At 38.8% G+C, this 14,258-nt stretch overlaps 1 protein-coding gene across 2 annotated transcripts in view; it reads left to right on the forward strand.

The window, feature by feature from the left end:
* The window catches only part of GSAP (gamma-secretase activating protein), a 725,614-nt gene that overhangs the window by 144,707 nt on the left and 566,649 nt on the right, over window positions 1–14,258 (forward strand). For both annotated transcript variants that reach the window (XR_013608568.1, XM_078679324.1), the window contains exon 4: window positions 1,228–1,297. Coding sequence is in view for 1 of the 2 variants with exons in the window: in XM_078679324.1 (XP_078535450.1) it covers window positions 1,228–1,297 (70 nt within the window). In the remaining variant the exon portion in view is untranslated. The remainder of the gene's footprint in view (window positions 1–1,227; window positions 1,298–14,258) is intronic.

Genomic DNA, 14,258 nt, shown 5'->3' on the forward strand with positions numbered 1-14,258 from the left:
TATCGAGAGAGCATTCAAACAGAACTATGATTGGACTAATAATGATGTATATCTGGGTTAATTGGGAATATGGTTTAAAAAAATTCCTATCAAAATTCTTTTAAGCGTGCACAGATCCAGGTCATTAGCAAATAATTTTGTAAAACCTGATTCGGACACGTAGGCTACTTTGAATGCAGGCATATGCCAACTTTATGTTAAAAAACAGGTGTATAGCATACATTTGATGCAAAAATGCACACAGGGAAAGTAAGTGCCCCTAGTTGTTAATAAATTCAAGATAATTTCTAGTTTATAACAATTTGGTCTCCCTAACTCATGTATTAGTAATTTTCTTAAAATTATTGCCTGGGAGTGGTGGCGTAGCATTTTTACCAATTTCCTCTAATGTTAATTTCCTACTCGAACTTCATTTGGAGAATTTCAGCTAACTCTTGTTTGCTGAAGTAGGGTCTTATCAACCGTACTCGCCAATTGAGCAAAAGACACCCAAAACCATTTCTTACAAGTCGCTCCTGCTCAACAAATGATTCTTAAAGCTGGTAACCTTTGCCCACGATAAAATATGTAGATAGGACAAACGAACTTTCTAGCCATGTCTTCATTTCTAATGGGGTCAAGAATGGGAACATGGGTGTACAAATAGTAAATGTGCTATAAATGTTGATTAAAGGAATCTTGAGAAACCTAAAAAATGATCTGTCCTTTAAAAAGGACAGTAGCTTATTAGATTTAGTTTGCATTGGCTTTTAGGAGATTTAGGAACATATAGAATGTCTGGAATTGTTTGTCTTAATATAATCTCTATTACTGTGTTAACATAAGTATGAATAAATTCCATTTGCTACAAAAACTGGTTATGGTAACGAAATAGTATAATCTAATGTTGGGTAAAGCTAGTCCTTGGGTTTCCTGTGGAAAAAAAAGATTGCCTAGAGTGAGTCTGGGCCTCTTATTGTACGACCAGCCAAGTATGTGGTAGACAATATTGTCATGCAAATTGTTAGACTTGTGAAGAAAAAAATAAACGATGGTAATATTAGCACATTGATCAATAACCACATGACTCGCCTAATTTGAAAGGGACCTTGGACTAGGACCTCTCTAAATACCTCTCTAAATGTGTGGAAGCCTCGGCAGCTGCAAACAGTCAGCATGGGGCTAAATGTAAATTATAAGTGCCTCCTAAACCATATCTTGTAGTAACAGGTTGATTTGTCTCCTTAGCTGCTGTATACATATCAAAAGGACGTGCTTGTGGTTAGCTGTTCAGTGAATAATGAACTTACATTACTTGGTAAGTATCATTTTCTGATTTTATTAAATTTAAGAAATTGTTTATTTAAAAATGGTGCTGGGATTATTAGAAATAAGTTTGCAAAGTATCCATTTCACTCTTGTTATTTGAGTGCTTATGAGCTTTGAACACAATTCATATTGTACATGGTATATTTACTCTAATCAGTAAAGCATACCCTCGAATCATCATCCTTTCCCCAGGCTGCATTAGTTTATTTGTTTTTTATAAACCTTTGTTAGCACTTTTCCTTGTGCTACTCTTAGGACCCATAAAGTGCTTTGATTAATTGAAATTCAAAACAGAGGCCATTCAGCAAGTCAATACATTCAAATAACGTGAACCACATTAGTCTCCACAAGAAAGCCAGAGAATGATTAACTGACGCATCATAAAATTTTATTAAAAGTTACATGGATTACCCAAGTAAAAAATCATCAAATTAGTAACGATCAATCAAATTTGAATACGTCCAATAATGTGTAGATCATTAAAATAATTTTTTTAAGGAAGACCGGATGAGCCAGTATACGGTCGTCTCAAAATGAAGGTCTAAGTAAAGTCAGTTTGTACCATAAAGAGAATACTCTTAAATCTCCTACTCTGGTCTATGCTAAGTCGAAATCTATAGGCATTCTGAAGTATACCCTACTCTAGCTTAACTCACTACATTCTAACATTTGCTACACCTACACATGGTTTCCATACTACGATCCAATCAGGTTAGAGTGAAAATATATCATCTTGGGCTCATTAAGTTCTCATGATCCTCCACAGTACAGCTATTCTCAGTGTCCTTCAAACTTACATTAACCTGCAACAAATAAGATACATTAGACCTTCCACCATGTAAAGACTTTATTGCTTGATTAATAAAAGCCCTTGCAATATGAGTAAAATCACATTATATGCAAAATTACATAAGTCATAAAAATGTGAAGAATAAAATCCTTGCAACCTGAAAACATGGCATTGTATCCAAAATTAAATTTAAAAAAAAACATGGTGCTACTATACAAAAATACAGGCATAAAAAGAGAAACTGGACAGTTAGCACCATTGCACCGAGATGAACCTAGTTGAGTAATAAGGTGCAGTATGTTCGGCTAAGAGGGGGCCTTGTGCTATAAAGCTTTAAAAGCAGGGCTGAGTAAAGGAAGAAATGGTTTGAGTTATGGCCTTTGTCACTGCGATATGAGTTGGTGCTTTTTATAGATGCCTGCGCTCTGGTGTAGTGCGGCTCCGAAAATTCTTCATAAACCAGCACCTTAACCCACGGAGCTATTCACTATTTTCTCACAAATGGGCCCATAACTTTTACCATTCATTCATTCACACATTTATTCTGCTCCGAGGATTCAAGGACTAAAAGGAGAGCCGCGGTACTATATCGGAGTGCCTAAACTTAAAATGTATACATTATTTACGCCTGCAGTTTTTAATTCTAATACCATGGTTTTTCTGAAAGAAAGATTTAAAATACCCCACTATTCATTTTCGATGGATCAGCTAGTAAAAGTTAACTAAAGGACAACAAGACATGCTTAATTCTCCATGTATTTATTTTTTATTTAGAGATTAAATCTCCTAGCTTGATCTCTACGTTCTATTTGAAAGAAGAATTCAGTTATATATTAATAATCCTGAAAGAAAAGTTAAATTCAAAAACATTAATTTATTAGCATGACAGTTTAGGAAAATAAGTTGACGGTATATTACCCAAATGTAGAGACGCAGACATCAGCACGAAAACAAATTAGTTCCCAAAGAAACACCTCTCTATCTCTCTCATGTTCCCTTCTCATAGGATTTTGCATCCATTCAAAAGTTAAAGTTCAGAAACATTTCAAAGTCCCTGCGCCATAAGAAAAACTGCGCAGACCGACAGCATCTCGGGGTGCAAAGATTAGGTCGAAAAGCAAGCTGCCTTCAAAGTCCCAAATGGCCTCTTTTATACCCTTTTTCACTAACTTATCTATCTAAATTCGTAACTTTTATGTCCTAGAATGTCCGTGATTGGTCAATGTAGAGTTGGATGAGCATCACCTCATCTCTTTACTGTTCCATTTATGCAAAGTCATCATTATGACTAGAAAAATAGTGGTGCTATTGTTCAAATTTTACTTCCTTCGAAGTGTCCTTTAAATTGTTATTCGGTGTCCCATTACCACGAGTTAACTTGCTGACTTCAACAAACTTGGCATGTACTCCATGTAGCGGGGCACGCTGTCCTTGACCCATACTGCTCAGGCACAGGCAGCTCGCGCTTCCAGTTCGCGCATGCGTACTTAGGCCGCCACCTTGGAATCACAGTCAGCTTCCATTTTGTTTTGATCACACAGGCCTAAATGTAGGAACTATTACAGAAACAAACACAAATAAACGTAAATTTACGAAATAAAGCCTTTCTGTTTACCTCCCCCTTCTAATAATATCCCAGTTAGTAATTACCTAGCTTTAAGCAACACCTATGCATTAATTTACTTACCAATCTTCATGATTTATGCCACAAATAAACAGACAAAAAAAACATTCATGCATTTCTCAATTAGTTTACGACAAATGCGTACCCTTTATGACACAATATACGACAAATTAGTAAATTATGCTTGGCAATTTCAGGAAAATTAATATCCCACGTGTATTTGTGTGTGTGCATTCTATTCTATGTTGGTTAATTTCAAAACCACACGTTTAGTACATATTATTGTTACGAAAAGTTACTTTCACAAGGGGTATACAAACATTTTTGTTTCCACCTTGCTCCATCAACTTCCCGCTTTGGTGATTTTATCACCAAATATCTCCCAAAATTTTGAATTTTTTTATCTCAACATGTTTCAAATTCTTTTAATTAGTACGTTATATTTCTTTTTCTTCTAATTTCTTTCTATCTTGATAACATTTTTCTTTAAATTGTTCAATCTCAATATCACCTTTTTCCCTTTCCCTGTCTTATTTTTCTTCAATCTTTTTCTTCAAAGACCTTTTGACATTTCTTCTCTGCCTACATTGACAACCTAATCTCAGAACTAAGATCACTATTATTATTATTACAGTTACTGGTATTAGTATTTTCCCTATAATAGATCTACTTATTTCATAAAACCATTTTTTAACTGCTGATAAACTTCTAGCAAGTTTCTCAAGAACACCTTCAACTTCCAGTGGTTCTATTTCTTTATGCAATTGCGTAATATTTGTAATATATCTCTCAATGTTCTGGCTTTTATCAGGAATGTAGGTACAACAGTGTTGCGCCTTTACAATTTCACAAACGCCTCCTTCTTTTGCCAAAATTATATCTGAAGCAAGTCGATTTTGCATCACCATACTTCTTATAGCAAACATTTTAGTGTTGACCATTAGAAATCCTCCAGCTGTGTCTGTTGACAATTGGTCTACTTTTGTTGACAATTTTCTAATTCGGTTTGCATTAAATGATATGCCTACTGCTGATATTAATGCTCCAAAAACATCACCTATTATTTCAATTACTCTTTCTCTTCTTCTACGACTTAGTGGTTTACCTATTTCATTAATCTCATTCGTACCTCTATCAACATGAACAATTTGAGGAAAGACCAAGCCAAGGTAACACGACCTGTACCAGTGATCTGGTAACCTATAATAAGCTTTGTTCTTACACAGAAAATAAATTCCCGGAAAAACTGGGTCATTTCCACCTTTAAATCCCCATCCCCTTTTGATAATATAAGTATCTTCACATTGATTTGCTCCCACAAAATAATTGTCATACACAGTGTTATCTCTCTGACTACATAATTTCCCTAACAATGGTATATCTATATTTATAGCCACATTTACATTATGTCCTTCAATATTATCATCTGAAAATGCCCATTTTGTAGATTTAGTCGATTTCAATTTTCTTGTCGCTTATATTGTTGTCTCCTTTCCTCAACCATATTTAGAAAAACTTTCTCTTCATTTCTCATTTTACAAGTCAAATTATGTTTAAAGGCATACTCATGTGTCAATTCTTGTGTTTCTAAGAAATATTTTCCAAAAAGTTTAGCAGGCTTAATTTGATTTAGTTATGCAACAATTTTCAATTTCGCAAATACATCATCTGAGTCAGAATAATGATATTCTAATTTTCTAGTTCTATAACATAAACTTGTTATTACACTACAGGTTACTCCATATGTTAACGGTAAATTGTGGTACGTCACACCTTCGGCGACAGATGCAAGCAGCTTTACACAGACATAGCAATCGCTGGCATCCATTGTCCTCACATATTCAGGCAATAGTCTTGAAAAAGTATTTCTAGAAAAATCTCTGAGCGACTTATCTTGATGAATTTTGGGCCTATATACATGTAATTTTTAATTTCTCAAATCATCATTTTTATCTTTCAAACTCTCCTTTGCTTACAGTTTTTCAATATCGGGTCTAAAAGGAATGATAATAGCAAGAATTAACCATATTAACATTCATATTCCAGTACAAATTAACCACATTCTACACCATTTTCTAAAAATGGAATATTTAGATTTAATCACTACATTAGTAGCCATTTTTTTATATATATATATATATATATATATATATATATATATATATATGCCTTTCGTTGCACTGTTACACTTGGAAATTCTTTTCTTTTCTTTGTGTTTCAGTTTACTCGCTTTCTTTTTCAACACCTTGACAATGCAAGTTCTCCTGGCTGCTGTTTACTTCTCTTATTGGAGGCAGCACCATGTAGGGTCAGTCATGTGATTTGTATTTTTGATTTGGTCTCCTCACTCTTTTTGGCCTTTGCACAACCTCTATTTTCTTTCCCAACAACTCCTTTTGACTGGTTATTTAATTTACTTGATCCTCTTGTACTTTTGCTTTAGTTTGATTTTCAGTCCATCAATTTCTTTAGGCCAATTATCTCCTTTTCTCACTCTTTATTTCAGGCTCAGTAGTGTTTCGCTCCACTCTCCAAGTTCGTTTTCTTGAACTTCTCCTCAATTGAGTTTCATCATCACTGTCGTCTGTCTCTGTTTCAGATCTTTCTATAGTTTCATTTATAATGAATTTTACAGGATCTGATTCTTTTTCGGAATGTAAATTCTCTCTGGTCAGTTCTTTCACTCTGTTAGGAACTTCTCAATAGCTGGTACTTGTAAGCTCATCCTCATCGTGAGTTATTTCCTTTTCACCAGTTTCGAGATTCCGGTTCCTGCTTTCGGAGCTTTCAGACTGTCCTTCAGTATTTTCTGAATTACCAGTTTGATTTTCACATAACTCAGTGTCCTTACTGGTATCAGTTTCTACCAAATCTCGACTTACAGGTCGATCTTCAATATTTGGTATTTCAACAATTTCATTTTCTCCTTCTGATACAGAGCTAGTATCTGATCTATCCAGATGTCGACGAACAGGTTGAGCTTTAGTATCTGGATCTTTCTCTGGTTCACCCTCAGTGTCTGAATCAGTGGTGCTTTCTCCTCCTGGAGATTTTCAGGCTCTGGCACATGAATAGTGCGACTGACGTGCACCCACCTTTTGATTCCAGCACACTTAACTGCAGTGGTACTAACCAGAATAACTTGTCGAGGTTTTTGCCAGCGAGGCACTAGACCATTTCTTCTCCTGTGAACATTTATCCGAACCCAATCTCCAGGGACTAGATCATGAGCTGGATGTTTCTCTTTCGTTTGTGACTCAGTTCCCACCTGATGGAACACAGAAGTTACTACGTCAGACAGAGTTTTGCTGTCATCCAGTATGATATCATAATTTATCCTCAACAGTTTATCAACTGGTACAAATGCTTGTCTCATGACTATTCCCATTAAAATCTCATGCGGACTTAATCCTGTTCTTTTGTCAGGAGTACTCCTCAGGGTCATTAGAACAAGTGGCAGTGCATCGGGCCATTTTAGTCCTGTGGCCAAACACATTTTTGCAATTCTTTTTTTTATTGTTCCACTTACTTGTTCAACCACCCCTGAAGCTTTTTGTCTGTAAGCACAGTGCAACTTTTGACGAATGTCCAGTGCCTCACAAATCATTTGCATTAATTCATTGTGAGAATGACTTCCACGATCTGTTTCAATAGTTACTGGGAAACCGTAGCGTGGTATTATCTCACGCAGCAAGAGTTCGGCAACAGTCACTCCATCATTCCTCCTAGCGGGGAATGCTTCAACCCATCGTGAGAATAAACAAATGATCACTAGTACATACCCAAGTCTGTTACATGGTGGAAGCTCAATGAAATCTAACTGCATTCTTGTGAATGGACCTCCCTCCCGTCCTATGGTTCCCAAACTCACAACAGTTTTTCTTCTTGGGTTCAGTTGTTGACACACAAGGCATCTCTGACAAAGGCTCTCAGCAATCATCCTAAACTTAGGATTGTACCATGTCTGTCTAAACATTCGAATCATGGCGTCTCTTCCGATATGGGCTTGACCATGATACATTCGGGCCATATTTGAGATCATGTTATCAGGCATTACTGGTCTTTCATCTTTGTAAACCCATATTTCATCCTCTTCTCTTTGTCTACGTCCTGCTTTTAACCAGTTATCTTTTTCTTCTTCACTAGCCTCTTCCTGCATTTGTTTTACCTCCTGTCATGTCTCCACTACTGTGGTGAGCATCAAAGGACTTGAAACATGTTCAGTTTGCCTATCCCGATTAATAGATGCAAGATTTTTGGCACAGTATTTTGCAATTGAATCCACATATTTATTACCACGAGTAATATAATCATCTCCTTTTTTATGAGCTACGCATTTTACAACAGCTATCTTATCTGGCAATTGAATGGCATCAATTAACATTTTCACAAATTCAGCATTTCTAATGGGGGATCTTGCCGAAGTCATATAACCTCTTTGGGACCACAGTTGACCATAATCATGGACAACCCCAAATCCATACTGACTGTCCGTCACTATGGTGATCCTCATTTCTTTTCCCAACTCACATGCTCTAATCAAAGCAATCAATTCTGCAATTTGAGCTGACCGGATTCCTTTCAGACAAGATGCTTCTAAGACATCTGCTACTGTACAAACAGCATACGCAGCGCTCAGTACACCCTCATCTGTCCTCAGACATGATCCATCAACAAACATTACATAATCAGATTCAGGTAAAGGTACATCTTTGATAGCAGGCCTTGGTTTAGTGCAATATTCTAGGACATCCAGACATTTGTGATCCACTTCATCTCTTACACACTTTAAAATTGTAACATTGTCTGCACCTAGAATTGTCTTCTCATATTTTGTCATTCTATTATTGGTAAGATACTGTGTCTTGTTTCTAGTGAGGAGGATCTCCACTGAATAAGGTACATACACTCTCAAAGGAAATCCCATCACTATACCTTCACTTTGTTCACTACTCATACTTGTAGCAGCTACTGCTTTTAAGCATCCCGGCAACTCCCGTGCAACGCGATGTAAAACAGCAGAAAAGTATGCAATTGGCTTTCTCAGTTTTCCATGCCTCTGTATTAAAACTGACAATGCGCATCCTTCCCTCTCACTGCAGTATAGTTCAAACTCTTTTTCATAATCTGGCATTCCCAATGGTGGTGCTTAACACAGACTTGTTTTTAGCTGCTCAAAAGCTTCCAGTTCTGCCTTATTCAGTATTATTGGGTCTTTTACATCTGCTTTTGTCAGTCTCTGAGAGGGTTTAGCTATTAGTGAAAATCCACTAATCCATTGTCGACAGTATCCAAACATTCCAAGAAACATTCTCACCTGTCTCTGTGTTTTTGGAGGTTTCATTCCTTGTATCAATTTTATTCTTTCTAAGGTGACTTGTCTGATTCCCTTAGCAATTTTGTGGCCTAAATATTGTACTTCTTTCTGACAAAATTGTAAATTTGATGGTGACACTTTAAGTCCTTCATCTGCCAGATGATTTAACAATGTAACAGTGTCTGAAACACATGCATCTATTGTTTTTGACACCAGTAACAAATCATTAATGTACTGCACTAGAACTGATTATCCAGGTAGACTTACATGTTCTAATGATTTCTTTAAAAATTGATTAAAGATTGAGGGACTTTCAGTATACTCCTGAGGAATTCGGCACCATGCCAAAATACGGTCTCTGAATTGGAACGCAAATATTGGTTGGCTTTCAGGGTGTAATGGAACCGTGAAGAACGCATTACATAGATCAATGACTGTATACCATTCTGCATTATGTGGAATTTGATATAGAAATACTGCTGGGTTTGGCACAATTGGACAACATGGAACAACTATCCTATTTACCTTTCTCAGGTCCTGTACTATTCTGAAAGTTCCGTTAGGCTTTTTCAATCCCATTATTGGTGAATTGCAAGGACTGCTTTTTATTTCACTCAAAACCCCTGCTCAATCATTTTATCTATTACTGGTGTTGTTCCTTCAATTGTTTCAGCTGTGATTTTGTACTGAGGAATATTTGGATAGCTTATTCCTTCTTTCACAGAAACTTTCACAGGATCTACGTTTTTCATCAATCCAATATCTTCTCCTGTGAAATCCCACACTTGCTCTCTGACTACCTCTTTCAATTCTTCAGGTATCTTTTCTCGATCAAACACAGGAAACATACTATTCTTTTCGGCTTCAATTAGTGTCATTGTCATTCTATACAAACTATCCTCATCTGGAGTTTGAAGCTCAATGCCATCTGGTGAGCAATAAATGGCACTGTTCATTTTACACAGTATGTCCCTTCGAAGAAGATTTACAGGACTACTGTCACACACTACAAATCGATGCATATCTTTGAAATTTCCAATCTCTATTTCAATTGGTTTTGTTAAGGACGTTTTAATCTGCTGATTAGCTACACCTACAACTTGAATGTGTTCCCCCGAGAGAGGAAGATTTTGAATTTCCACTGATCTAGCAGTAGAATGGGTAGCACCTGTGTCCTCTAGGAAAGTCACATCTACATCATTCACCTTCCCATTCACATATGGTCCAGGCTGATCTTCCTCTAGAGTAGCGCCAAGCACGCACTCTTCTCCCTCTCTCAGACACCGTCAGAAACTGTCATCCGACTCGCTTCCGTCTTCTTTCAGCCAATATTGCAGACTCACATGCACTCTGTTATTTCCTGTTACCTGATCTCCTGTGCAGAATCCTGTCTCTGTACTGTATCTCTGTAGGTTTACATTGTGAGGAAGTGGAGGTTGTGGCACCTGACACTGTGGATTAACTACCTGCTGTGGCGATGGTTGTTGAATTATCTCATTCTGCACCTGTGGATTCAATGATGTATTTTCCGAATTAACTTTCGGTGAATACTTACTCTTTCCTCCAATGTCCCGTCCTACCGCCATTATGACAGGGATATTTCTTCTTTAATTCTTCTTATTTCCAGTTAATTTTGGCCTACTAAAATTCCCTTTTACTCTATTTTGGTTCCCTTCTGCAGTTTTATTTTCTAATTGAGCTACTTAATGCTTTGCAACCTTTACTTGTGCCCACATTGCTTTCTCCTTGAGTTTTCTTTGTTTTACTTCAATTTCATCACTACAAGATTTTGTATGTCTCAGGACTTCGTCCAGGGAACATGGCTGCCATCCCATTAAATTATGCTTAATCATATCCCCTATTTCTGGTCTCAATCCAAATACAAAGCGATATACAAAGTGACTCATATCCTTTTCATTCAATTCCTCATATCCACTGTACTGTGTAAACACTAATAACAGTCTTTCATAAAATGCGTGAACTGACTCTTTGGCTTCTTGTATTGTCCTGTCTATTTTTACCCAATCTGTTTCTTTTGGGGAATTTTATTTTTCAGAAACACTATCACTTGCTCATATTTTTGCATTACTTCAGGTCCAGGAGCACCTGTCACTTTATCTCGTGGATATTCTTCTTTTGGCCAGTTCACATCATCTTACACTCTGACCATAGATCGGCTGGTACTACTATGTCGAATAACCCATCCAAGTCTTCCCACAATACTTTTGCAACTTTCACAAATTGATCTACTTGCCTATACCATTCTACTGGCTTCTCTCTCAATCTGGGAAAATCCTTTGTGAATGGTAAAATATCTTGTCTACTCCAAGGTACATGCACATATCAATCAATCAATCAATCAATCAATAAATTTATAGAGCACGCTACTCACCCGCGAGGGTCTCAAGGCACTGAGGGTTGAGGGGAGGGCCGCTACTGCTCGATTAGCCAGGTCTTGAGGTGTTTCCTGAAGGTGAGATGCTGGGATAGTCGTAGGTGTGCGGGGAGGGAGTTCCAAGTCTTGGCGGCCAGGTAGGAGAATGATCTTTCTCAGGTGGCGGCTCTGCGAATCCATGGGACGGTTGTGAGGGCGAGGTTGGCGGAGCGGAGCTGGCGGGTAGGAGTGTAGAACGAGAGGCGGTTGTTGAGGTATTCTGGCCCCATGTCGTGGAGCGCTTTGTGTGTGTGGGTGAGAAGCCTGAACGTGATCCTCTTGCTGACGGGGAGCCAGTGCAGGTTTCTCAGGTGGGCAGATATGTTGCTGTGGCGAGGGATGTCGAGGATGAGTAGTGCGGAGGCGTTCTGTATGCGCTGAAGTCGTTTCTGAAGTTTGGCTGTGGTTCCTGCGTAGAGGGCGTTCCCGTAGTCCAGTCGGCTGGTGACGAGGGCCTGGGTGACCGTCTTTCTGGTTTCTATTGGGATCCACCGGAAGATCTTTCGGAGCATGCGCAGGGTGTTGAAGCATGAAGATGAGATGTCGTTGACTTGTTTGGTCATCGTGAGGGAGGAGTCAAGGATGAATCCCAGGTTGCGTGCGTGGTCCTTGGGTGTCGGTGCGGTGCCCAGCGCTGTGGGCCACCAGGAGTCGTCCCAGGCAGATGGGGATTGTCCGAGGATGAGGACCTCCGTCTTGTCTGAGTTCAGTTTCAGCCGACTGAGCTTCATCCATTTCGCGACGTCTTTCATTTCTTCCTGGAGGTTGGTTTTGGCGGTGGATGGGTCTTTGGTGAGGGAGAGTATCAGCTGGCTGTCGTCATCATAGGAGATGATGTTGAGGTTGTGTTTGTGTGCGATGGTGGCGAGGGGGTTCATGTAGACATTAAAGAGGGTTGGGCTGAGCGAGGAGCTTTGGGGTACGCCGCAGATGATCTTGGTGGCCGTGGAGCGGAACGGCGGGAGGCGGACTCTCTGGGTTCTGTTGAAGAGGAACGAGGTGATCCAGTCCAGTGCTTTTCCTTGGATCCCAGTGTTGTGGAGGCGGGTTATTAGGGTGCGGTGGCAGACGGTATCAAAGGCGGCTGAGAGGTCTAGGAGGATGAGGGCGGTTGTCTCCCCGTTGTCCATCAGGGTCCTGATGTCGTCGGTGGCTGCGATGAGGGCTGTCTCGGTGCTGTGGTTGGCTCGAAATCCAGATTGGGATGGGTCGAGCGAGTTGTTGGTCTCGAGGAATGCAGTCAGCTGTTTATTGACGGTCTTCTCGATGACTTTAGCCGGGAAGGGAAGAAGAGAGATGAGGCGGAAGTTCTTGAGGTCTTTAGGGTCAGCTGTGGGTTTTTTAAGAAGGGCGTTGATCTCTGCGTGCTTCCAGCTCTCTGGGAAGGTGGCTGATGCGAAGGAGTTGTTTATGACGTTCCGGAGGTGGGGTGCGATGATGGTGTCGGCTTTGTTGTAGATGTGATGGGGGCATGGGTTATATCCTCATCATAATCTCCTCCAGGTATTTCTCTCATTGGAAATTGTTTTACCACTTCTTCCTTTTCTCTTACTAGAAACGCTAATGTGATTTGTCACTGCTTTCCTCTCTTTTCTTTGTCCAAATCATTTTCCACTTGTCAATGTCTCCCCAGTTTCTCAATAACACAATTAATTATTTTATTAATAATTCTCCCTGCTGTATTCATGTTTTCTATATCCTTATCAGTAAAATCCACTCTAAGGTTTCTGCAATATTTTGTATTTTGTAAAATCTACATTCATTTCACTTGCTAAACTTTCAAACCGATCTTGCATGCTTTTGGTTTTCCACGTAATACTCTTACACATGAATGTGATCTCATCATCCTGATAATTTCTCCATCTATCTGTACCAATTGTTCCAATTATGAATTCCTCCATATTAACTTTTAGCCTTGCTACATCTAACAATTTTGGTTCCGTTTCTTTCAGTTTTAAGGTTTTGATCCAATCACTTAATTCCTGCTCTGTTGGCCCTACTGGAGTTTGTGTTAATTCGATTTTCTCTACACTTTTCTCAGGAGTTATAAAACCAGACTCCGCTCCTGTTGGAAATTTATACGGAAGACTCTGATTAAAAGTCAAATCCGGTGGTGTCATTTAGTTGGTACGTTTGAATTTCTGACAAATCTGGGTAAACCTTTCCTTTTACTTTTTGTAAACTCTGATTTAAAGGAATAGTTAAAGATGGCTCTTTTATCTTCTGGTTTTCAAACGCTGGGATTACAGGGCCTATTGTTACTGGAACAGTTACAGCGTCTATATTTTTAGTAAGCTCCTGTATCTTTTCAGTTAATTCATTTGTTGAACGTATATATTCAGAAGTACTCTGTTGTGCTTCAACTTGTTGCTCCACTCTGTTTCCAATTCTCTCTGTTCCATTCCCTTGTTTAGACGTCCCAGTATATCTAGTTCCGATTAATGGAACATCTGAATCGTATCTCATTTCTGCTCTCTCTGGGAGATCTCTGAAGTTTGAAAATGGTTTTGGAGTTTCTGCTAATCTATCCTCTAACTGTGGAGCACTTATTTATTTATTTATTTATTTATTTTAGGAGTTTTATATAGCGCTGACCAGACCCGAGGGTATCGGAGCGCTTTACAGCAATTGTTTCAAGGTAATTAAGCATATTAGAAAATCGTCAGCAAAAAGAAAAGATTGTTCGATAGTCCAAGCGTGCTAAGGCTTATGGAAGCGATGGACGAGTTCGGCGGAAGCCTAGTTGAATGCTAATTTCGGTTGACCTGGGAGGATCAGCAGACCA

Source organism: Lissotriton helveticus, chromosome 1_1 (genome assembly GCF_964261635.1).
Source record: "Lissotriton helveticus chromosome 1_1, aLisHel1.1, whole genome shotgun sequence".
In the NCBI taxonomy this organism is placed as follows: domain Eukaryota; kingdom Metazoa; phylum Chordata; class Amphibia; order Caudata; family Salamandridae; genus Lissotriton; species Lissotriton helveticus.